This window comes from Gopherus evgoodei, chromosome 3 (genome assembly GCF_007399415.2).
Source record: "Gopherus evgoodei ecotype Sinaloan lineage chromosome 3, rGopEvg1_v1.p, whole genome shotgun sequence".
NCBI lineage: Eukaryota > Metazoa > Chordata > Testudines > Testudinidae > Gopherus > Gopherus evgoodei.
In genome coordinates this window covers 18340449-18359813 of record NC_044324.1, presented here as the reverse complement: position 1 = coordinate 18359813, position 19365 = coordinate 18340449, and the positions used below count along the sequence as shown (strand labels likewise).

The following is a 19365-nucleotide window of genomic DNA, read 5'->3' as shown; positions in this document are numbered from 1 at the left end:
AAGATATATTAGAACTGGAAAAACTACAGACATGGAAAACAAAAATGATTAGGAGTATGGAACAGCTTCCGTATGAGGAGAGATTAAAAAGACTGGAACCGTTCAGTTTAGGAAAGAAACAACTAAGGAGAGATATGATAGAGGTCTATAAAATCATGACTGGTGTGGAGAAAGTGAATAAGGAAGTGTTTTTTACCCCTTCACATAACACAAGAACCAGGCTCACCCAATGAAATGAATAGGCAGCAGATTAAAAACAAACAGAAGGCAGTACTTCTTCACACAACACACAGTCAACCTGTGGAACTCATTGCCAGGGGATGTTATGAGGCCAAAAGTTTAAGTGGGATTAAAAAAAAATTAGGTAAGTTCCTGGAGGATAGCTCCACCAGTGGATATTAGCCAAGATGATCAGGGATACAGCCCTGTGCTCTGGGTGTCCTGAACCTCTGACTGCCAGAAGCTGGGAATGGATGACAAGGGATGGATCATGTGATAATTGCCCTGTTCTGTTCATTCCCACTGCAGCACCTGGCACTGGCCACTGTCAAAGACAGGATCCTGGGCTAGCTGGACCACTGGTCTGAGCCAGTATGGCCTACATTCTTGTGTCACATGATTATCATGATGCCAAATGAGAGTTTAATAATGAACGCAGAAGAGTGCTTGGATAACAAAGTTCTTTATTTGCTGGCCTGCAATAGGTGCTGCATGGACTGGCAGTCCTGGACATTAAAGGCCCCAGCCAAACCAGTGCAGCACTGACAGAGACAGGACCAGCTTCTCCCTTGATGCCCTGTCAACCCCCTGACAGGAAGGACCCAGCTCTAGGGGCAGGGAGTACATCAGTCTCCATGGGCCGGTCAGCCCTTATCTTCTCTTATCCCACAAGGGAGTCCACTGGCCCCTACTGTGATGCCAATGACTGTGATGCAGATACCGACTCCCTGGGCTCGGACTCCCATGCAAGGGATGAATGAGCTCTGCCAATTACTGATTACGCTTCTCTTTGCATCTCCACAGGCTTGCAGAGTCCCCCCCACCCTCCCAGAAGCCTCCAAAATGCATCATTTCCTAGCATAATCTGGAGCTGATCTGCATACACCAAACAAGGGGGAGGGGAAAGCCTATATTAGATGTCCACAGGATACCCAAGCTAAGTGGCTGAAGAAGGCTTAGTGGAGGATCTTCCCCAGCCAGCACTCCATGCTGTCATCCGTCTCCTGCAACGCTGTCCCACAGGGGGTGGCGAGGTTCCTGGCTATGGCAGAGGCTCTGGCTCATACTGCTTTTCCGTTGCCGTGTAAAAATCCTCGAGGACGGACTGCAGGTACTCAAAGGTGGGCCTGTCTTCTGGCTTACTCCTCCAGCACCTCAGTATGATGGTGTAGAGTTCTCCAGGGCAATCGTCTGGGCATGGCATGCGATAGCCCCGCTCCAGGTTCCGAATGACCTCGGGGTTGGTCATGCCTAGAACAAAACACACCCCTCGACCCTGAGCGTCAGTTCACCATGCATGGGTGTCTATGTGCCAGGAGAGGAGAGCACAGCTTTAAAGCTGCAAAGCATCATGGCAGCTGCTGAGGCCACCCCCCAGGACCGAACTCAGCGGCTACTTATTATTATTGACATGGTGGTAGCTCCTAGAAGCCCCAGCCAAGATCAGGACTACATGGCATTAGGCACAGAAGCTGCCCCAGTAAACTCACAGTCAGGGTACATCTACACTGCAATCACGGGGTCTGGCTGTCTCTCCTCTAGACACATCCAAGCTAGCTTCAGTCTCGCTAGTTCTGGTCCTGGAGCATTAATGCCATGGGCTTAATGGTGGGCTGGCCACCTGCGTAATTACCCAGGTTTCCAGGCAGGCATGTACAGCCCATGCTGCTGCAACTTCACTGCGCCCCTATCTGAGCTAGCGGGATTAAATCTTGCTTGAATCCAGCATCTTCTTCTTCCTTCTCCTTCTCTTCCTGGGGGGGAAGGGATAGCTCAGTGGTTTGAGCATTGGCCTGCTTAAAACCAGGGTTGTGAGTTCAATCTTTGAGGGGGCCATTTGGGGAACAGGGGTAAAAATCTGGGGATTAGTCCTGCTTTGAGCAGGAGGCTGGACTAGATGACCTCCTGAGGTCCCTTCCAACCCTGATATTCTATGACCTACCCTAGCCTGTTTAAGCCCTGTGTGCCTGATTGAGAACCCAGAGGGAGGCTAGCCTATAAAACCAATAAGGACCTTCCCCCTTAACAGAAGGGCGGAGGCAAAAGAACCCTGGAATCAACAAAAAAAATCAAACCAGGAAGGGGAGGCTGTGTTAAAGGTCAAAACAAGGGCCCCAGAGCGGAACACTAAGGAGAGAACCCTGGACAGCACTCACTGCTCTAAGGAGGCAGAAGAAGCTACTCAGAGGAATTCTGCTTGGAGGCATAGAAAGAGCAAGGAATGGTCCCAGAGAATCACTTCCTGCTCTTGGAGCAATGCCAGGCAGCTTTCCCTCTCTGCTTCCAGCACCATGCCTGAGAGCTATCTGCATTTCATGGACCAGTCCCAGCCCTTAGCTTCCCTACAGAGTTTGCCAACAAGGACACACCTAGGCTAAGCTGGCTGGTTTTGTGCCATAGACTGCTGCGCAGTGGGAACTGGATTGCAACCACCAGACACATTCCACATAGGCCACCAAACAGCCTACGCTTTGCAATGACTTTGTGGCTCTGATTCAGCAAAGCACTCAAGGACCTGAGTAGTAGTTCCATCCATAGGGACTTAAATTTAAGCACCTGCTTAAGTGCTTCGCTGACTTGGGGCCTTGGCAGGAGTCAAGCAATTAACCTACTAGAGAGGTAAAAGGCTCCATATCTCATGGCTGATCCCCTGAGCAACAGTCCTCGTAACTTTGGAGTAGCAGTTTCAGCGGGAATTGTGATGCACTCCACAGTAAATGGGAGGGAAGGCTGTATTCTCGAGGAACTGTACCTGGATAAGGGGTCCTGCCATAGGTTATAATTTCTGTTAGAAGAATCCCAAATGACCAGACATCAGATTTGATTGTGAAAACCCCAAAATTAATTGCCTCTGGCGCTGTCCATTTAATAGGGAATTTGGCACCTGTCAGGAAGAAAGAAATTTGAAAAAGGACATTAATGTGGAGTGTCTTCCTGGATTCATACTCTGCACACTCTGCTCAAGCATGTTGGTTTTCAGAAGGTCTTATCCAGATGTTGGGGCTGATACAATGTTTGTTTAAAGTACAACTGAATCAAAATAATTCATCATAGAATGGACCAGTTCCTGGCTTTCCCCTTCACTATCAGGCATCATTGCCTGTGTAATATTATTTTGCTCTCTCTGGTTCTACTTTATAAAACAATGAATGGTCTATAACCTTAAAAAGCAGGTGCAAATTAAGAGAAAAAGGTATCCAAATACATCATAAATCACATGCAGCATGCAAACCACACATGCATGATATGAACATTACAGAAAATGAGTAATAGCCAACAGAAGAAAAGAACAGCTTGTAATTACACTAATAAAGTGAAAAGGATCAAAAGGATTAGAAGACCATTTTTTGTATCATCCATGGATTTAATAGATTTTGGCTTTGGAAGGAGGGATAGCTTAGTAGCTTGAACGTTGGTTTGGTAAATCCAGGGTTGTGAGCTCAATCCTTGAGGGGACCGTTTGGGGATTAGTTCTGCTTTGAGCAGGGAGTTGGACTAGATGATCTCCTGAGATCCCTAATGACCTATGATTCTATGAAAATACTTGCCATATGTATCACTTCCAACAATAATATTTTAGAGATAGAGCCCAGGATTTTCAGGACCAAAGCACAGGCTGCAAACACTTGTGCTAAAGGAATGTTATAAACTCATAGCACATGTAGCTTTTTACCTTCTATATGGCCTAACCATGAGTGGAGGGCATGGTGCATTCAGATAGTGATTAATATCTTTGTAATGATCTCCCTACCATGAGTAGTCAGTGGAGCAAGAATCCATAGGTGATGCATAAGTGAGGCTTTGAGAGGCTAAGCCATGGGGAGGAGGGAAGAGAGGGGCACTGAGAGCAGTGAGTGGGGGCATGGCCACTGCCAGGAGAGGCAGGGCAGGGGGCTAGCCTCTCCAAGGGGAAGCTTCACTCACGACCTATGCTAGAACCCAAGATCTTTATCACAAAAACTAAAGCCTCTGTCACTTAAGGTAAAGGAGTAACTCCATTAGAGGCCAGAGGTAGTAGGATTTATCTTTTATGCAGATCAGCCACTAGAGAGGGACACAGTATTTAGCCAGTGTACTACAGAGGGTGTGGAGAAATGTAAATATATGTAAATTAAAAATATATATTTGAAAATCTGTCCCACCTTTATTTACCTGCAAAAACCTACGTTCAGGGTTCTGTGGCTCTGCTAGCATCAGATGAGGGTAAGCCCACAATTCAGGTTTTATTAAGGACAAAACAACCCTAGTATAAACTAAATATTATAACGATTTTGATGAAAACAGCATTTTGATTTAAACACCTCCCTGAACTCCTGCAAACCCAAACACAACGGGCACAGTATCAGAAATCAAACCCAACACAAAACATTTTAGTTGAAGAGAAATATTTTGTGGAGGGGGGGAGGGGCTTTTGAAATGTTCATGTTTTGTTGCAAATCAGAAGACATCTCGAAGTCTCAAAATCCTTTGCCAAACAGAATCGTCATCCTCCAGCCAGCTCTACGGGAGACCTAATGAAACTTAAAAAACGGTCTGTTTTGTTTCCCATATATTTTATAAAGCCTCATAGCAAGCTGAATGAATCTCTCTCATAACCAGCATCTGGGTAGCTGAAGAATACTATAGCTGAGTAAACTGTATTTTGCTGTGTGCCAGTTGGGTGTAGCTAGACAGATGAGTGAATTGAACCACCTAGCTCAATACCCTTTTGGTGCTCACATTCTCTTAGTCCCACATATTACCATAGCAGAAACCCGAACTGGGAGCTTTGTTCAGGGCACTGGCTCTATCAGCTGATTCAAAAAGCAGCTTCATATAAACGGAGCCAGCTAGAAGTTGCTCCTTGTGTATCTTTTTATAGAGATACTTCCCCCCTCACAAGAACCACTAACAGAACCACAGCGCTAGCCAGATATGTCTCCAAACTTGGGGGGATGGAAGTTAAAAATCTAAATTGTGTCAATTGTCCTTGGCTTTTACACCTGGACACACCAAAACCTTGGATCAGAATGGAGACCGTGTTTCAAATCTGGATCCACATCCAAATTTTGCAGTTCAAGCCCATTTCTTACAGTTTCATTGTATATTGCATCACTACGGTATGCAGATATAGGCAAAAAAAGTGTTCATTTCCCTGCAAAGACCTCAGTTCAGGAGTCAGTTTTTCCCCTAGCATCAGGGAGGTTGAGTTTATCCACTAGCAGAGCCAGAGATCTTAGCATGAATCCGTAGGATGCCCCTGTATCTATGGTATTCTACTCCATAAGAACATAAGAACGGCCATACTGGGTCAGACCAAAGGTCCATCTAGCCTAGTATCCTTTTTCCAACTGTGGACAGTGCCCTAGAGGGAATGAACAGAACAAGTAATCATCAAGTGATCTATCCTCTATCACCCGTTCCCAGCTTCTGGCAAACAGCGGCTAGGGACACCATCCCTGCCCATCCTGGCTAATAGCCACTGATGGACCTATCCTCCATGAATCTATCTAGTTCTTTTTTGAACCCTGTTTTAGTTTCCAATGTTATATTTATTCTGTGTGGGCGTGGAATTGTGAGAAGGAGAAACGCAAGCTGCAGATGTAACTGGTACTTCTTCAGCTAGGTTCTTCCGTACAGTGTCATGAGTGGAACCTACCTTCTTGGGCCAGGTACTCATTTTCTATTATCCTGGCCAGGCCAAAATCAGCAATTTTACAGCAGAGCGTCTCAGAGACAAGGATGTTGGCTGCTCTCAGGTCTCGGTGGATAGAGTTCATTCTCTCGATGTATGCCATTCCTTCTGCAACCTAGGAGAGCAGACATGGCCACAGTGTTTACCACGAGAATATTCAAATAAGCCTCCTGGTCCCTAGACATTAAAGATGGAAAAGACCTTGTCCATCCCCTCCCTGACACAAGATCGTGCTGTTATTCCATGTATTATGGTAGAACCTACCGGCTGCAGATGAGATTAGGGTCTGACTGCGCTCAGTGTACATAGGAAGAGACAATCCCTGCCTCAAAGAGTTTAGACAAGACAGACAAAGTGTGGCAGAAAGGAAGGGTTGTTCTTGCCATTTTACAGATGGGGAAATGAGGCACAGACAGATGAAGAGACTTGGCCACAGGACATCTGTGATAGAATCAGAGACTAAGCCTAGATCTTCTGATTCCAAGGCTCAGTCACAAGACCATCTTTAATCCCCTACATCTTGGCGTTTAGTTGAAAACATTGCAGATTAAATTTAAAAAACCTCTTCCCATTTTTCAGTCATAGCCAGAATAGTTTAAATCTAAGATGATCAACAGGAAATGATCATTAATAATTTCATCCATTCACCTCTTCTGTACAGTGTGGCATGGACAGCCAAGCAGTTTAGGTAAGCATACAATCATCAGTCACTGAGAGACCAATGGAAGCTGTATCCTAGAGCGTTAATATGATGGGAATGTGTTAGCATTCTGAGCCAAGCCCCTGACCCTGCTCACGTCCCTCTTAGAAACACTCCCTGAACTGCGCTAACTTCTATATAATTTGATTATTATTGTTTTTGGTCTGAGATGCTGAGCTCCTTAGAGCAAGGGACGAGTGTTTGGGAAGCGTCGAACGCATGATAAACTCTTCTGTAAATAAGAGTAATAGCAAGTTTTAGGGTTTGCGGGCTTTCAAAGAATCATGGACTCATAGATTTTACGGTCAGAAGGGACAATTATGATCGTCTGGTTTGACCTCCTGCATAACATAGGCCACAGAATCTCACCCACCCACTCCTGTATCAACCCCCTAACCCAGTGGTTCTCATACGTTTTTACTGGTGATCCCTTTTACACAGCAAGCATCTGTGTGCCAACCCCCCCCCCCTTTTTACATTAAAAACACCTCTTTACATATTTAATACCATTATAAATGCTGGAGGCAAAGTCGGGTTTGGGGTGGAGGCTGACAACTCATGACCCGCCATGTAATAACCTCATGACCCCCTGAGGGCTCTTGACCCCCCAGTTTGAGAACCCCTGCCCCAACCTATGTCCGAGCTGTTGAAGTCCTCAATTTGTGGTTTAAAACTTCAAAGGGAAGCGAATCCTCCAGCAAGTGACCTATGCCTCACGTTGCAGAGGAAGGCGAAAAACCGCCAGGGCTTCTGCCAATCTGCCCTGGAGGAAAATTTCTTCCCGACCCCAAATATGGTGATCAGTTAAACCCTGAGCATGTGCGTAATACTCACCAGCCAGACATCCAGGAAAGAATTCTCTATAGTAACTCAGATCCCACCCCATCTAACAACCCATCACAGGCCATTGGGCCTATTTACCATTAATAGTCATAGATCAATGAATTGCCAAATTTGCCTTTGCAGAAACAGGGAGCTCTGAAGGGGGATTTGAAAAGTGACAGGTTCAGCTTTAGCCCAGACACTCAGGGCAATGGGTGGATGAGAATAAGCCCTGGCAAGAAGACCTAGCACCAATCTGGGTTTTCACACGCCCTGAGGTTAGGGCATTACGATTTTCCACCCATTAAGATTCTCATCAGCTTCTTGCTTACATGTGGTTTTAAACAGGATACTAACATGTACTTTCCAAATATGTATTTCACCCTCTATCAACACCCTTCAAGCTTGAGCGCTGCTTGCCTCAGTGGAAAATGGAAGAATTGATGTCACTTCCTGTCCTGATGTTAATGAGATAGCACTAGACTATATGGTTTCCTTTCAGCATGTGTGTGCATCCGAGTGTGTGTGTGTGAGACTGACCACAGGATGAATTCGGTGCACCCAAAACTTTCTAATTTTAACTACAGCTGATGCTACTGGCTGCAAATTGCATCTGAAGGGTCAAGTTGCCTTGGGACATGACGTATTCAAAACACCACGAGTAAACATGTTGTGAAAGAGCATGACTAGCTTTACATCACCCCAGCCAGAAATGGTCAGTGATTAACAGAAGCCCAGTACTTGGGGTTTGGAAAGTTCTGGCTCTGCACCAGGTCTGCAATGGCACAGATGTGCACAGCGTGAAGGGATGCAAAAAATTCCTGTGTAGCTCCTGTACTGGCTTGGTGAGCTGAAGCCTCCTTTAGAATCATAGAATATCAGGGTTGGAAGGGACCTCTGGAGGTCATCTAGTCCAACCCCCTGCTCAAAGCAGGACCAATTCCCAACTAAATCATCCCATCATTAGGTGCATGTGATAGATTCACTGTCTTCAGGCTGCAAGATCCCAGCATTCTGTGGCCTGTGCTGAAATCCTCTGGTCTGTGTTATGCAGGAGACTAGACTAGATGATCATAGTTGTCTCTTCCGGGTTTATAATCTACCTGTCTCTGCTATGCTGGGCACACACATAGCAAGTCCAGCCATTGGAATGCGTTTTGTCAGCCCTTGTGCCTGGCAGGAGATATTCTCCGCTTTATACATGGGCCATAGGAGGGACCTGACTGTAGGAACTTTAATGGGGATTTATGACGCTAACAGTGCATGCCCCCTACTTCCCTCTATTTGAAGATTAAACCAAAGATTCAGTAGCTTGAGATTTCTCTGCTTAATAAAGAACAGGGCCTGTGAATAGAAACAGATAGCATTGCCCACTTGGGTGGGATTTTCAGAGAAAGCATCCCTAAGCATTCCTTCAGAAGCATCCCTAAGTGCTTTAGAGACACACGTGTGTGTAGTGGCATGTCTCAGTGTCATGCCTTTGGGCAGCAAGGAAAGGGTTAACGCAGGCCCAGCTGGGTTGAATGCCGCCTTCGCTGCAAAGAGGTTTGGAGCCCAGAGCACTGGAGTTCTGAGGGCAGCTGGACAGATGCTCTACCTGCAGGAAAGGGCCCCTGTCTCCCATGCTAAGTGGCTAGGCCAGGAGTAGGAGGATGATCAGCATAAATGTGCTGATTTGCAGGCAATTGGTTTGTTTCTTTGGAGGGGACTGACTAGAACAAACCACTGTCACATTCCTTTGGGCTGGGCTACTGAGACCCCAACGGTCTCTTGTTAAACTAAGAATCTTTCCATTAGAGGGCAGTTTTAGAGGACCTGGGCCTCTTGAACTTGCTTAGGGAGGGCTCCAGCAGAAGGTAAGCCAGTCTGGAGGTCATGAGATCCCCTTTCACCCCAGACTCTCAAAGTGCTTGGCAAGTGTTCTGCTGAGGTCAAGCATGGATGGAACAATGCATGCTGGGCCATGGGGTCACTACAGCCTGCACCACCCCAGTGAAGATAACAGGGGCTGATGGCTTCACTGTGGAATTCTCTAGCCCATATTTGACCTGGGGCTGCACTTTGGTCTCTCCAGATTAGAGCTGGCTGAAATTTTTTGGATTAATAGTTTATCAGCAGAAAAATGCAGTTTCAGGTCGACCAAAACTATTTATGAATTCCAGTCAAATTTGATGGATAGCTTTGGCTGGGTTTTTTTGGTTTTTTTTTTCCTGAAAAAGTTGAAATGTTTTGACATTTTCTAAATGAAACATTTCAACTTTTTGTTTTGAAACATTTCCATTAGATATTTAGCTAGCTTTATTTGTAAAAAACAAACAAATGAAAGGGTAAAAAACTCCTGGAAAAGAAACATAATAGAATGGAAAAAAAATCCAACACTAACAAAACATTTTGTTCAACCTGAAATAATTTTTTTTAATTTATTTGTTTCAATAAGACAAACCAAAAATTTTTGGGTTTGAGTCCACCAGAAACAATTCCCCCCTCCCCACCACCTGCCCTAATATTTTGATTTGGTGGCTAAACTGAAAAAAAAAAAAGATCAATTATTTCATAGACTATCAGGGTTGGAAGGGACCTCAGGAGGTCGTCTAGTCCAACCCTCTGCTCAAAGCTCGGCCAATCCCCAGACAGATTTTTACCCCAGTTCCCTAAATTTGCTCAGCTTTGCTCCTGATACGGCATTTTTCTCCCTCTTCCCTACAAACTCATTGGGCCAAATTCCCTGGTGTAACCTCCAACTGAAGGAGTTACCTGAGGGTTAAATTTGGTCGGTTGTGTTTCTCTTCGGGAATTTCAAACTAACCGCTGATTATTTCCTTCAAGTTATAAAAAACAGAAACAACTTCTAACCACTAAGTCTGCAGCTGCTCCCCTTACTCTATTATGGATATCAAAGGTAGGGCAGCAGACCAGGTTTTATCACTAATGAAGAGGAAAAGAATTGTTACACCATTCACGGGAGGGATAAAAATAGCTAATGGGGTGGCTTCTTAAAGATATTTCAGTATTTTTGCTTCTGGGTAAAATGAAAAGCAGATGCTTCTGTCGTGTCAGATAGCACCTCCTCAGAAATACACATTTCCGGTATTTTATTCATTTAAAAACAAATATGAATTGTGGCTGGATGCTGTAGTACCTTGGAAAAGAGACTTGTTAAATATAACAACTGAAAATTACTGTGAAGTTAGCTCATCGCCACCAAAGAGCGGAATGGTGGCCATGTGGCTAAGGAATTGCATTGGGTGCCAAGAGCACTGGGTTCTCATGTCAGCTCTGACCTGGGATGGGTCCTCAGTCAGGCTTTCTAATATACTCAATGCCAGCCTAGCTCTTCTCCTGTTGAAATCAATGACAAAGCTCATATTGATTCCACCAGGAGCAGTGTTAAGCCAGCCTTAAGTGCTTCTGAAAATCTTCAGCTTTGTGGGCAAGACCCTGCAGCTCAGTTTCCCCACCCATATAAGGTGGTTAATATGCTTATGTACCTCCAAAGAAGTTGTGAAGCTACATTGGTTAATGTTTGCAAAAAAACACCTTGAGATCGTCAGATAGAGGACACAGTGGTCATATTACAAGAATAAGTGCTGCCTAATGTTAGGCACCTCAGTGCATGTTAATCCCCCTTACTATGTTGCCTCATCTTCAGAGGGGCTAAGCACCCATTACTGCCAATCAAGTCAGCTAGAACTGGAGATGCTCAGCATCTCTGAAAACCAGATTTTCTTCTTGCCTGTGTCCCTACATATAGTAGATCACTGTCACTCCAGAGCAGGACCTTCTCTTACTAAGGTTGTCTGGAGAAAAGAGAAAAGATTTTTCTGCTCACTAAGCCAGGAAAGACTCTGTCTTCCATATTACGCAGAGTGCTAAGAAAAGGGTACCCGTGTGAGGTGTCCGATGGTGCTGCTGATGCGCTGGCATTCCCATCAATACTGCAGGTGAAAGGAGGAACCCCTGGCTATTACCTCTGGAAGTTCAGAGTTATAGATTCTAAGGCCAGAAGGGACCATTTTTTTCATCTTGTCTGATGTCCTGCATAGCACAGACCATAGAACTTTTCTGAATTAATTCCTGCTTCAAGTCCAATAACTGTTACAAAGCTTCTAGAAAATATTCAATCTTGATTTAAAAGTGACCAGTCCTGGAGAATCCACCCCCTCAACCCTTGGTAAGTTGCTCCACTGGGCAATTACCCTCAATGTTAAAAAATGCACATTATTTCTAGTCTGAATTTGTCTAACCTCAACTTCCAGCCATTGGTGGTTGTTATACCTTTATCTGATAGATTGAAGAGCTCTCTGTTATCAAATTTCAGTTCCCAGTATAAATATGTATAGACTGTGATCAAGTCACCCCTCAACCTTCTCTTGGATAAGCTAAATAGATGGAACTCTTTGAGTCCATCATCATCAGGAATATTTTCCAGTCTTTTAACCATGTTCATAGCTTTTCTCTGAACCCTCTCCAATAATATGTATCCCCTTTGCGCCTGCAAACATGTCATCTTGGATAACGTTGCACTGTCTTTCAAACGCTCATCCTGGCGTCTTTGACTACAGACCTGGGCTGACATGTCAATGAGTTTCGGGAGAGTTAGCTGGCTTCCATCCTCTGTCTTCAGAAAGTCCAGCAAGCACCCTGTGAAAGAGGAGACACACGGTGTTCTCTGGACGATGTGATTTGAGTGAAAGTTACACATTAGGTCCCCGTCCTTCTTTAACCATTGCTATCCAACCTGTCTACAACTTTTTTACTCCTGGGAAGATCTCAGGAACTTCATTGCCTCTATCAGGATTCTTTATGCCACCCACTGATCAGCTGTTCGGTGGCAGGCAGGAAGCACTGGGAGTGGAGTGAGAGCAGGGTGTGCTCAGGGAAGGAGCAGGGCAGGAAGAGGTAGAGCGAGGGCAGGACCTTGGGGAGGGGGTGGAGCCTCAGGGCGAAGAAGGGCTGGAGGACCCACCCAGAAAAATGAAAGTCAGCACCTGGGGCATCGTCTGCTACATTACCCGTTGCAAGCACAGGATTTTCACAAATCCTAAGCACTGGCCTAACCTTTGAAACTCAGCCAAAATGTCTAAAGAATAAAGCCCAAGGAGGCTCTTTACCATTGGCCATGTACTCTGTCACAATGTAGATTGGCTGTTTGGTGACTACTGCATGGAGCCGGACCAGCTTGTCATGCTGGAGCATCTTCATCAAGTTTGCCTCAGCCAGGAAGGCATCGGGAGGCATGGATCCCTCCTTTAGGGTCTTCACAGCCACCTTCACACTGTTCTTATAATACCCTGCAGCAAAAAAGACAGGAGGGTCCAATGGTTAAGGCCCTAGCCTGGGACTTAGGAGAACTAGGTTCAATTCCTTTCTCTGCCACAGTTTTCCTCTTAATGGAAGTTTGGAACCTCGCTACCTCTGAAGCTCCGTGGCTCAGTTTCCCCATTTGTACAATGGGGATAATAGGCCTTCCCTATCTCACCGGGGTGTTATGAGAGTAAACATGTTAAAGATTATGAGATGCTCAGTTACTTCATAGACTTTAAGGTCAGAACAGACCATCATGGTCATTTGATCTGACCTCCTGAACATTGCTGGCCACAGAACCTCACCCACCAACTCCTGTAATAGACCTCTAACCTCTGGCTCAGCTATTGAAGTCCTCAAATCATGGTTTAAAGACTTCAGGTTACAGAGAATCCACCATTTACACTAGTTTAAATCTGCAAGTGAACCAGGCCCCAGGCTGCAAACATGTTGCAGAGGAAGGCGAAACCTGACCCCAGGGTCTCGGCCAATCTGACCTGGGAGAAAATTCCTTCCCGATCAGTAAGACCCTGAGCATGCGGGCAAGACCCCCAGGCAGATACCTGGGAAAGAATTATCTGTAATTACCTCCCCATCTAGTGTCCCATTTTCAGTGATGTGGGGGGAGGGTCACCTACCTAAGATAGAAAACTAACAGCAAGAAACCCTTTGATGTGATGGTCTGGTCTTCCTGTTATCATGTGAAATAGCTAAACATACCAATCAATGTGCTAAGCAATAGGGTATCTACCACGGGGAACAATCCTTCCAAGATGGCAGAAGCCTCAGAAGGAAGTGAATAGGACCTATCTCCTCTGAGAGGGTCTCTGTGTAGAAGGGTTGCCAACTTTGGTTGGATGAATTCCTGGAGGTTTCATCATACGATAGTATCTTTAATTCAAAATTAATCTTTAATTCCTGGAGACTGTCTCCAGGACAATCCTGAAGGCATTGGCAACCCTATTGTGTAGAGGTTCCAGAAAGGTGTGGTGGAGAGTGGAGGCAGCTGGATACACACTAGGTCCTGGGGAAACAGACTGCAGTGCACTGGTGGGGGATGCTGGAGTGATGGAGAGGATGGCCCATATAAGCACTGTTTTCAGCCAGTCTGTAAGAGATCTTGGGGAATTCATGCCTCTGGGGAGTAGGTAACCTTGGAAGAGGTTTGGAGGCTATTCCAGAGGGTGGTGTCCCCAGAATGAAAGAGGCAGGGGATCCAGGCCTCATTTCGGTGGCTCCCTTTTCCATGCTGGGGATGGGGAGGGAAGGAGCCTTTAAGGGTTCTGTTCTGGAGGAGCTGAGCAGTAAAACAGAGGGTGGTGTGAGGTTATTGAGTTCCTGGTGAGAGGAATCATGAATGTTCCACAGGAGGAAGACAGACCAGGGCCTCCAGTCTACTCCCCTTTCTCCGCCAATGTGGGATTATCCCCATGGCAGCGGTTCTCAACCAGGTGTCAGGTTTCAGGGGGCCGCCAAGCCAGGCCAGCATTAGACTCGCTACGGCCCAGGGTAGAAAGCTGAAGCCCACTGCATGAGGCTGAAGCCGAGGGCCCTGAGCCCCACCTTCCTGGGGTTGAAGCTGAAGCCTGAGCAATGTAGCTTCATGGGGGCCACTGCGGTGTGGAGCCCTGGACAAACTGCCCTGCTTGCTACCCCCTAACTCTGGTCCTGGCTTTTATATCCAGAAAACCAGTTGTTGTGGCACAGGCAGGCTGTGGAGTTTTTACAGCATGTTGGGATGAGCCTCAGAAAGAAAAAGGTTGAGAACCCCTGCCCTATGGCCTATTCTCAGGACCTTTCTGAGGTCTGGTTTTAAGTCACTTGAACAATGTGGTTTCCACCACTTCCCTTGAGACGGCTCCCTTGCTTACCAGACCCCTACTGATAGGAAATGTTCTCCTCATATACGGCCTTCATGTCCTTTGCCGTGTCATCCCATTTCTCAGCTATCTAGCTATGCCCCTCACCGTGGTGTCTGACTCCATAATGACTGTGTGTGCAAAGTCCCAGCTCCTTCCAAGTCTTCTGCACTGTGCTGGCCACAACTGTAATTCCTGCACTCTCCTGGGAGCAATCAACCACAAAGGGGTGGAAGAAGAGGAGACGTTAAGCTCCAGCTCCTTCCCACCCTGACCAGCCACGTGTAGGAGCACAAGTTGCATCCTTTGAAGGGGGATGCATGGTCCCTGTGTCATAGGTAGGTATAGTGTCCCTCAAGGCACACAGCCTCCCACTACTCACCTCCCCCTGGCCCCACAAGCCGGGCTGTAACAGATGGCAATTTCCTGCAATATCCGGAATGAACTTTCCTGAATTAGATTTAATTTTATTTCCTACCTTTGGCATCCATTGTATTAAACATGCAATTGTTTGTGTGTTATTGTAGGACTGCAGTGTAAATGTTAGAAACTTCAAAGAACTGTCTGGGACAATACGTGTTAAGCGGGATTCCTAGGGAGTACCCGGGAGGCCTTTTGAAGCTACACCTTGGGAAGAAAAATGACCTGCTTCTGGAAATTCCAGATCAAAAACCCCTGAACTGTATCAAGGGAAGAGTAAACTTTTCAGGAGGGGGCTAGTTCTAGGCTCAGATTATTTGGAACCTGTTTTCTGGGTGGTTTGAAGGATTCTCCTGCCAGAACCCATGTTGGAGACAGCTGGGACAGGCCAGAGGGATCTCTGATAAGCTTATTAGCATACACATAGGTTCTTCTATTGTTTTAATGTGTTTTCTCTGGAATGTGTTTACCTTAAGAATAAAATAGGCTTGGATAAGAATGGTGGGTGGCAACCTATAACTGTTGACAATCACTCTGTTATTAGTCTCTGAAAAGAAAGCATGCAGGCCTGTTTCGGCAGCCAGTCTTTTGCTGGGAATAACACAGGGAAGGCAGAAACTCTTCAGGGTGGACATTTCCCAGTCAGGAGGGACAGAGATGTCTCCCCCCAGGAAAGGCAATGGCTAGAGGGCCAGAAGCTTGGGAGGAGGTGCCCTTGCTGAAACACTAAGGGAAAACACAGGTGCAGTTGTCTTACACCTGTGGCAAAAGCTGTGCTTTAAAGCCTGAATACAGCCCAAAAGAAGCACAGTTGAATGGGCTGCATAATTCCCAGCTCTCCCCCACCACGAGCAGTGGGCTGGGTCCTAGCAAGGTCCCGCATTCATGACAATTCTGAGAAAACAAGGTTTTCCCTTTTCCTGTGGGCCATGTGTAGCAACTGGGGCTGACCCTGCTAGGCCTGGAGAGCACTGCACTTACCCATCCATACTTCTCCAAACTGTCCTGCACCAAGTTTCTTCACAAGCTTCAGAGACTCCCGTGGGATTTCCCATTCGTCCTGCACCCAGGGCCTCTGGGGAACCAGGGATGTGCATGGAGTGGTCAGCCTCTGGCACAGACCATCCCCTTTGTCTGGGTATTGAGAGAACACTTGTCAGCTCATTGGTAAAGGGTCAAGCCCTCCACCCAGCCTCCAGCCTGACTTGCTGGGCTGGAGACATGCAGAGGGTAATTCTCCTCTTCTTCCTCAGCGTGTGGAACGGCCACTCCAAACAGGCTGCTTCAGCCCCAAAGCTCTGAATGCCCCAGGAGCGTGGCCTGGAGGACCCATGCAATGGCAGATCCCCTAGTGCTGCCCTTCCCCAGCCGGCTCATGCCCCAGTGCATCACAGTGATTGCAACCTCCCCCCGAATGCCTCTCTCCGGAATCCAGTCTCTACACACATCCCTTCCCCTGGGGATCCTCCATGGCCCCTTCCGTGCCTCGTGAAGCTCGCTGTGCCCCTGGAGGGACGGTTTTGCTCATGCGCACGTCCGATTTGGTCTGGTCACTTTGCTTATGGCTGTGGGGGGAGTGACCAGCAGGGGCTGCTCGACTCTCTCCATATACCTGCATTCCGCTGCACCCCCACCCAGTGCTAGCTAGAGTAGGCATTTCATGCCCACCTTGTGTCCACCTCCCCCTTCCCTATACTGCTACCTATTACAGGCATTGCTCCACATGCAGTCGCTGCTCAATGGGCATGTGACTGATTGATAACCCCTGACTAGCCATGAGGCACCAGAGCATGTGGCCTCCTCATTCCAGCAATCTCAAATGCTATGACAGACGGCCCTTTAAGGGGACACGGGCAGCTTACTGCTGTAATGCTGGACTAGCTGGTGCAGTGAGGAAAAGGTGATCCTGGGGGAGATGTAGTATCCCCCGCCGTCTAAGGAGCGGATCCTGTAGTGTTTGATGATGTCGCCTTGAGCAGAGGTGCTGTCTCTCACGGACAGTGAAAAGGCATCTGGGGAACAAGCAGAAGAAACCACACTTACTGGCCTGACTGGCACTGTCTAAGATAGACCTGATGGCTTTCATCTTCCTTCAGTAGCCCCATGCCTGCAATGGGATACAGCACCTCTCACAGACAGGTGAGTCTGTGCTGGGAATATTCAGATGCAGGGCACGCTACATGACTGCCCCACATCCATCTTCCATCTTGGTGAGATCCGGGCACTTGTCCTTTTAGCCATATCACATTTCATAGCGACATAGCATTTACCAGTTTGGATCTAGCTTTTGGTCCATGAGGTCCAGCAACCCCATGGAGAACACTAGATGCTTCTGAGCATGTATGTCTGTGGGGACAAAGTTGATATTCACCCATGAAAGCTCATGTTCCAATACATTTGTTAGTATATAAGTTGCCACAAGACTCTGTTGCTTTGTACAGATCCAGAAGAACACGGTTACCCCTCTGAGACTTCACACACTGGTGATGACCATCTCAGCATCTGGCAAAGCACCTCAGTCCTGACATAGAACTATAGAATAATAGAATATCAGGGTGGAAGAGACTTCAGGAGGCCATCTACTTCAACCCCCTGCCCAAAGCAGGATCAATCCCCAACTAATGCAACATCCTTATTATTTAAATCCTGGGATTTCATGCAGGTCTGAAAATACACCTCTATTCTGCTCTTCTCAGCTCCCTGCTAGTCCAGTCCAATATGGGTTGCCAGCAGCCAGTACATTTATGGAATGATAGCTTAAAATGAACATCAGTAAAAATGGCAAGACAATGTAGAGACAGTATTTCCTTTGTCTGCACTATGTTTCCAGACTAGGACTATGCCAGATTAATCTGGATTTATGTGATTTTTTGAAGTTTGAAGTACTGGATTCTATAGAAGAAAATCTGTTATATAGGACCATAAACAAAAGTCATATGCATCCAAAATTGCTTTGAAATCGTAGTATTCCAGACATGGGAGGACTTTTAAAAATGTGTAATACCGACCCATTGGCCTTTTTTGTATTTTGTTTTGTGTCAGTAAAAAATGTGGAAGGTCAGTATGAATATGGTTAAGTGCTAGTTGTCTTGTCTGTATAAGTATTCCTGGTCCATCCCTCCCCCCCGGCCATGCAATATTCTTTGCTATTCCTGTCTTGAGCCCCCATCACTCTGTCAATGCACTTCAGCCTGGTCTGCAATACCCCCTACTAGTTCACTCTTGCATTGCGATGCAACCCTGAGCCCTGACCAACAGCATTCCCTGCTATTCCAGTCCTGACTGTTCTGCTAACTCACCTTGTTCCCACCCATTCCTGCTGCAGCCCTGAGTCTCTCCTAAGAGGTGACTGGCAACCATGCCCAATTGTGCTTGTCTTTTACATAAAATTCTTCTGGATATATTCACCCTGACGCAGATTCAGCTTCTGAGGAATGAGGATTCAGGAGGTCTTTGGGCCAATGCTTTCAAAAGTGGCCAGTAATTTTGGGATGCCTCTGTTTTTGGGTTACCAGCCTGAGACTACTTGGGTCTGATTTTCAGAGTGTGCTGAGCAATCAGTTTTTAACTGAAAACTACTGGACCCTTAGTGACTGGAACAAACGCTGAAGGACAGTGGTGGAGTCTCCATCTCTTGCGATCCTCAGCTCAAGACTGGATGCCTTTCTGGAAGAGATATTTGTGATGCAGAAGATCAGACTAGGTGATTGGATGGGCCCTTGTAGCCTTAACATCAATAACTCAGTGACGTGAAAAGAAGCGATGGCGCTCGACACCTCTGCAAGTCAGCTCAAGTTGGCCAACCAAAAATGGAGGCAGGCAAAACTAGGGGTCACTTGGTGGAAATCCAGATCCTGATTGTCCAAGTATCCTCTTCTCCAGCACTTCTGTTTGCTTGAGATTAACTTGCTTTTCTCAACGAAGTGTCCCACCCTAATAAGAGCTTTGCCTGATGATTAGTATCTAGCGGTTCTACAGGCAAATCAATCAGCTGTCTAATGCTAGCCTTAATATTTACCCTGCCATTTATGTTAATGAATGACTGTATCATTCTGGGCAGTGTAGAATGCACTTCAGCTGGTACGGGAGTTTAGTCTGTTTCTTGAACTTCGCCAGGGCACTTCTTTTTTTCCTAAGCAGCTCCGGTTTATTTCAGGGGAGCGGAAGAAAAGATTTTTTCACCGTGGTTTCCATCGCTGTTCATCTGAAATGCAAGACCGCCAGGGTCTGGTTCCTTTCAAAGTCATTTACCCATTCAGGGTTGATTACAGAACAGAGCCGGACGCCTGCTGCTAGTCAAAGGGAAAGTGTCAAGACTGGAAGGTTTCAATTCTTTCTTCTCTTAACAACAATAATAACGAAAGATT

General features: G+C 46.4%; 1 protein-coding gene across 5 annotated transcripts in view; it reads right to left on the bottom strand.

Annotated features, from left to right (window-relative positions):
- Positions 1 to 666: 666 nt before the first annotated feature.
- BLK (BLK proto-oncogene, Src family tyrosine kinase) overlaps positions 667 to 19365 on the bottom strand; it is a 71931-nt gene continuing 53232 nt past the window's right edge. For 4 of the 5 annotated variants that reach the window (XM_030555206.1, XM_030555203.1, XM_030555205.1 and 1 more), the window contains 7 exons: positions 16861 to 17010; positions 15980 to 16132; positions 12527 to 12706; positions 11980 to 12056; positions 5858 to 6008; positions 2972 to 3103; positions 667 to 1470 (listed from right to left, as the gene is read on the bottom strand). In XM_030555206.1, the coding sequence (XP_030411066.1) occupies positions 1262 to 1470; positions 2972 to 3103; positions 5858 to 6008; positions 11980 to 12056; positions 12527 to 12706; positions 15980 to 16132; positions 16861 to 17010 (1052 nt within the window). In that variant the 3' untranslated portion in view covers positions 667 to 1261. The remainder of the gene's footprint in view (positions 1471 to 2971; positions 3104 to 5857; positions 6009 to 11979; positions 12057 to 12526; positions 12707 to 15979; positions 16133 to 16860; positions 17011 to 19365) is intronic. The other variant, XM_030555208.1, reaches the window with a different exon arrangement.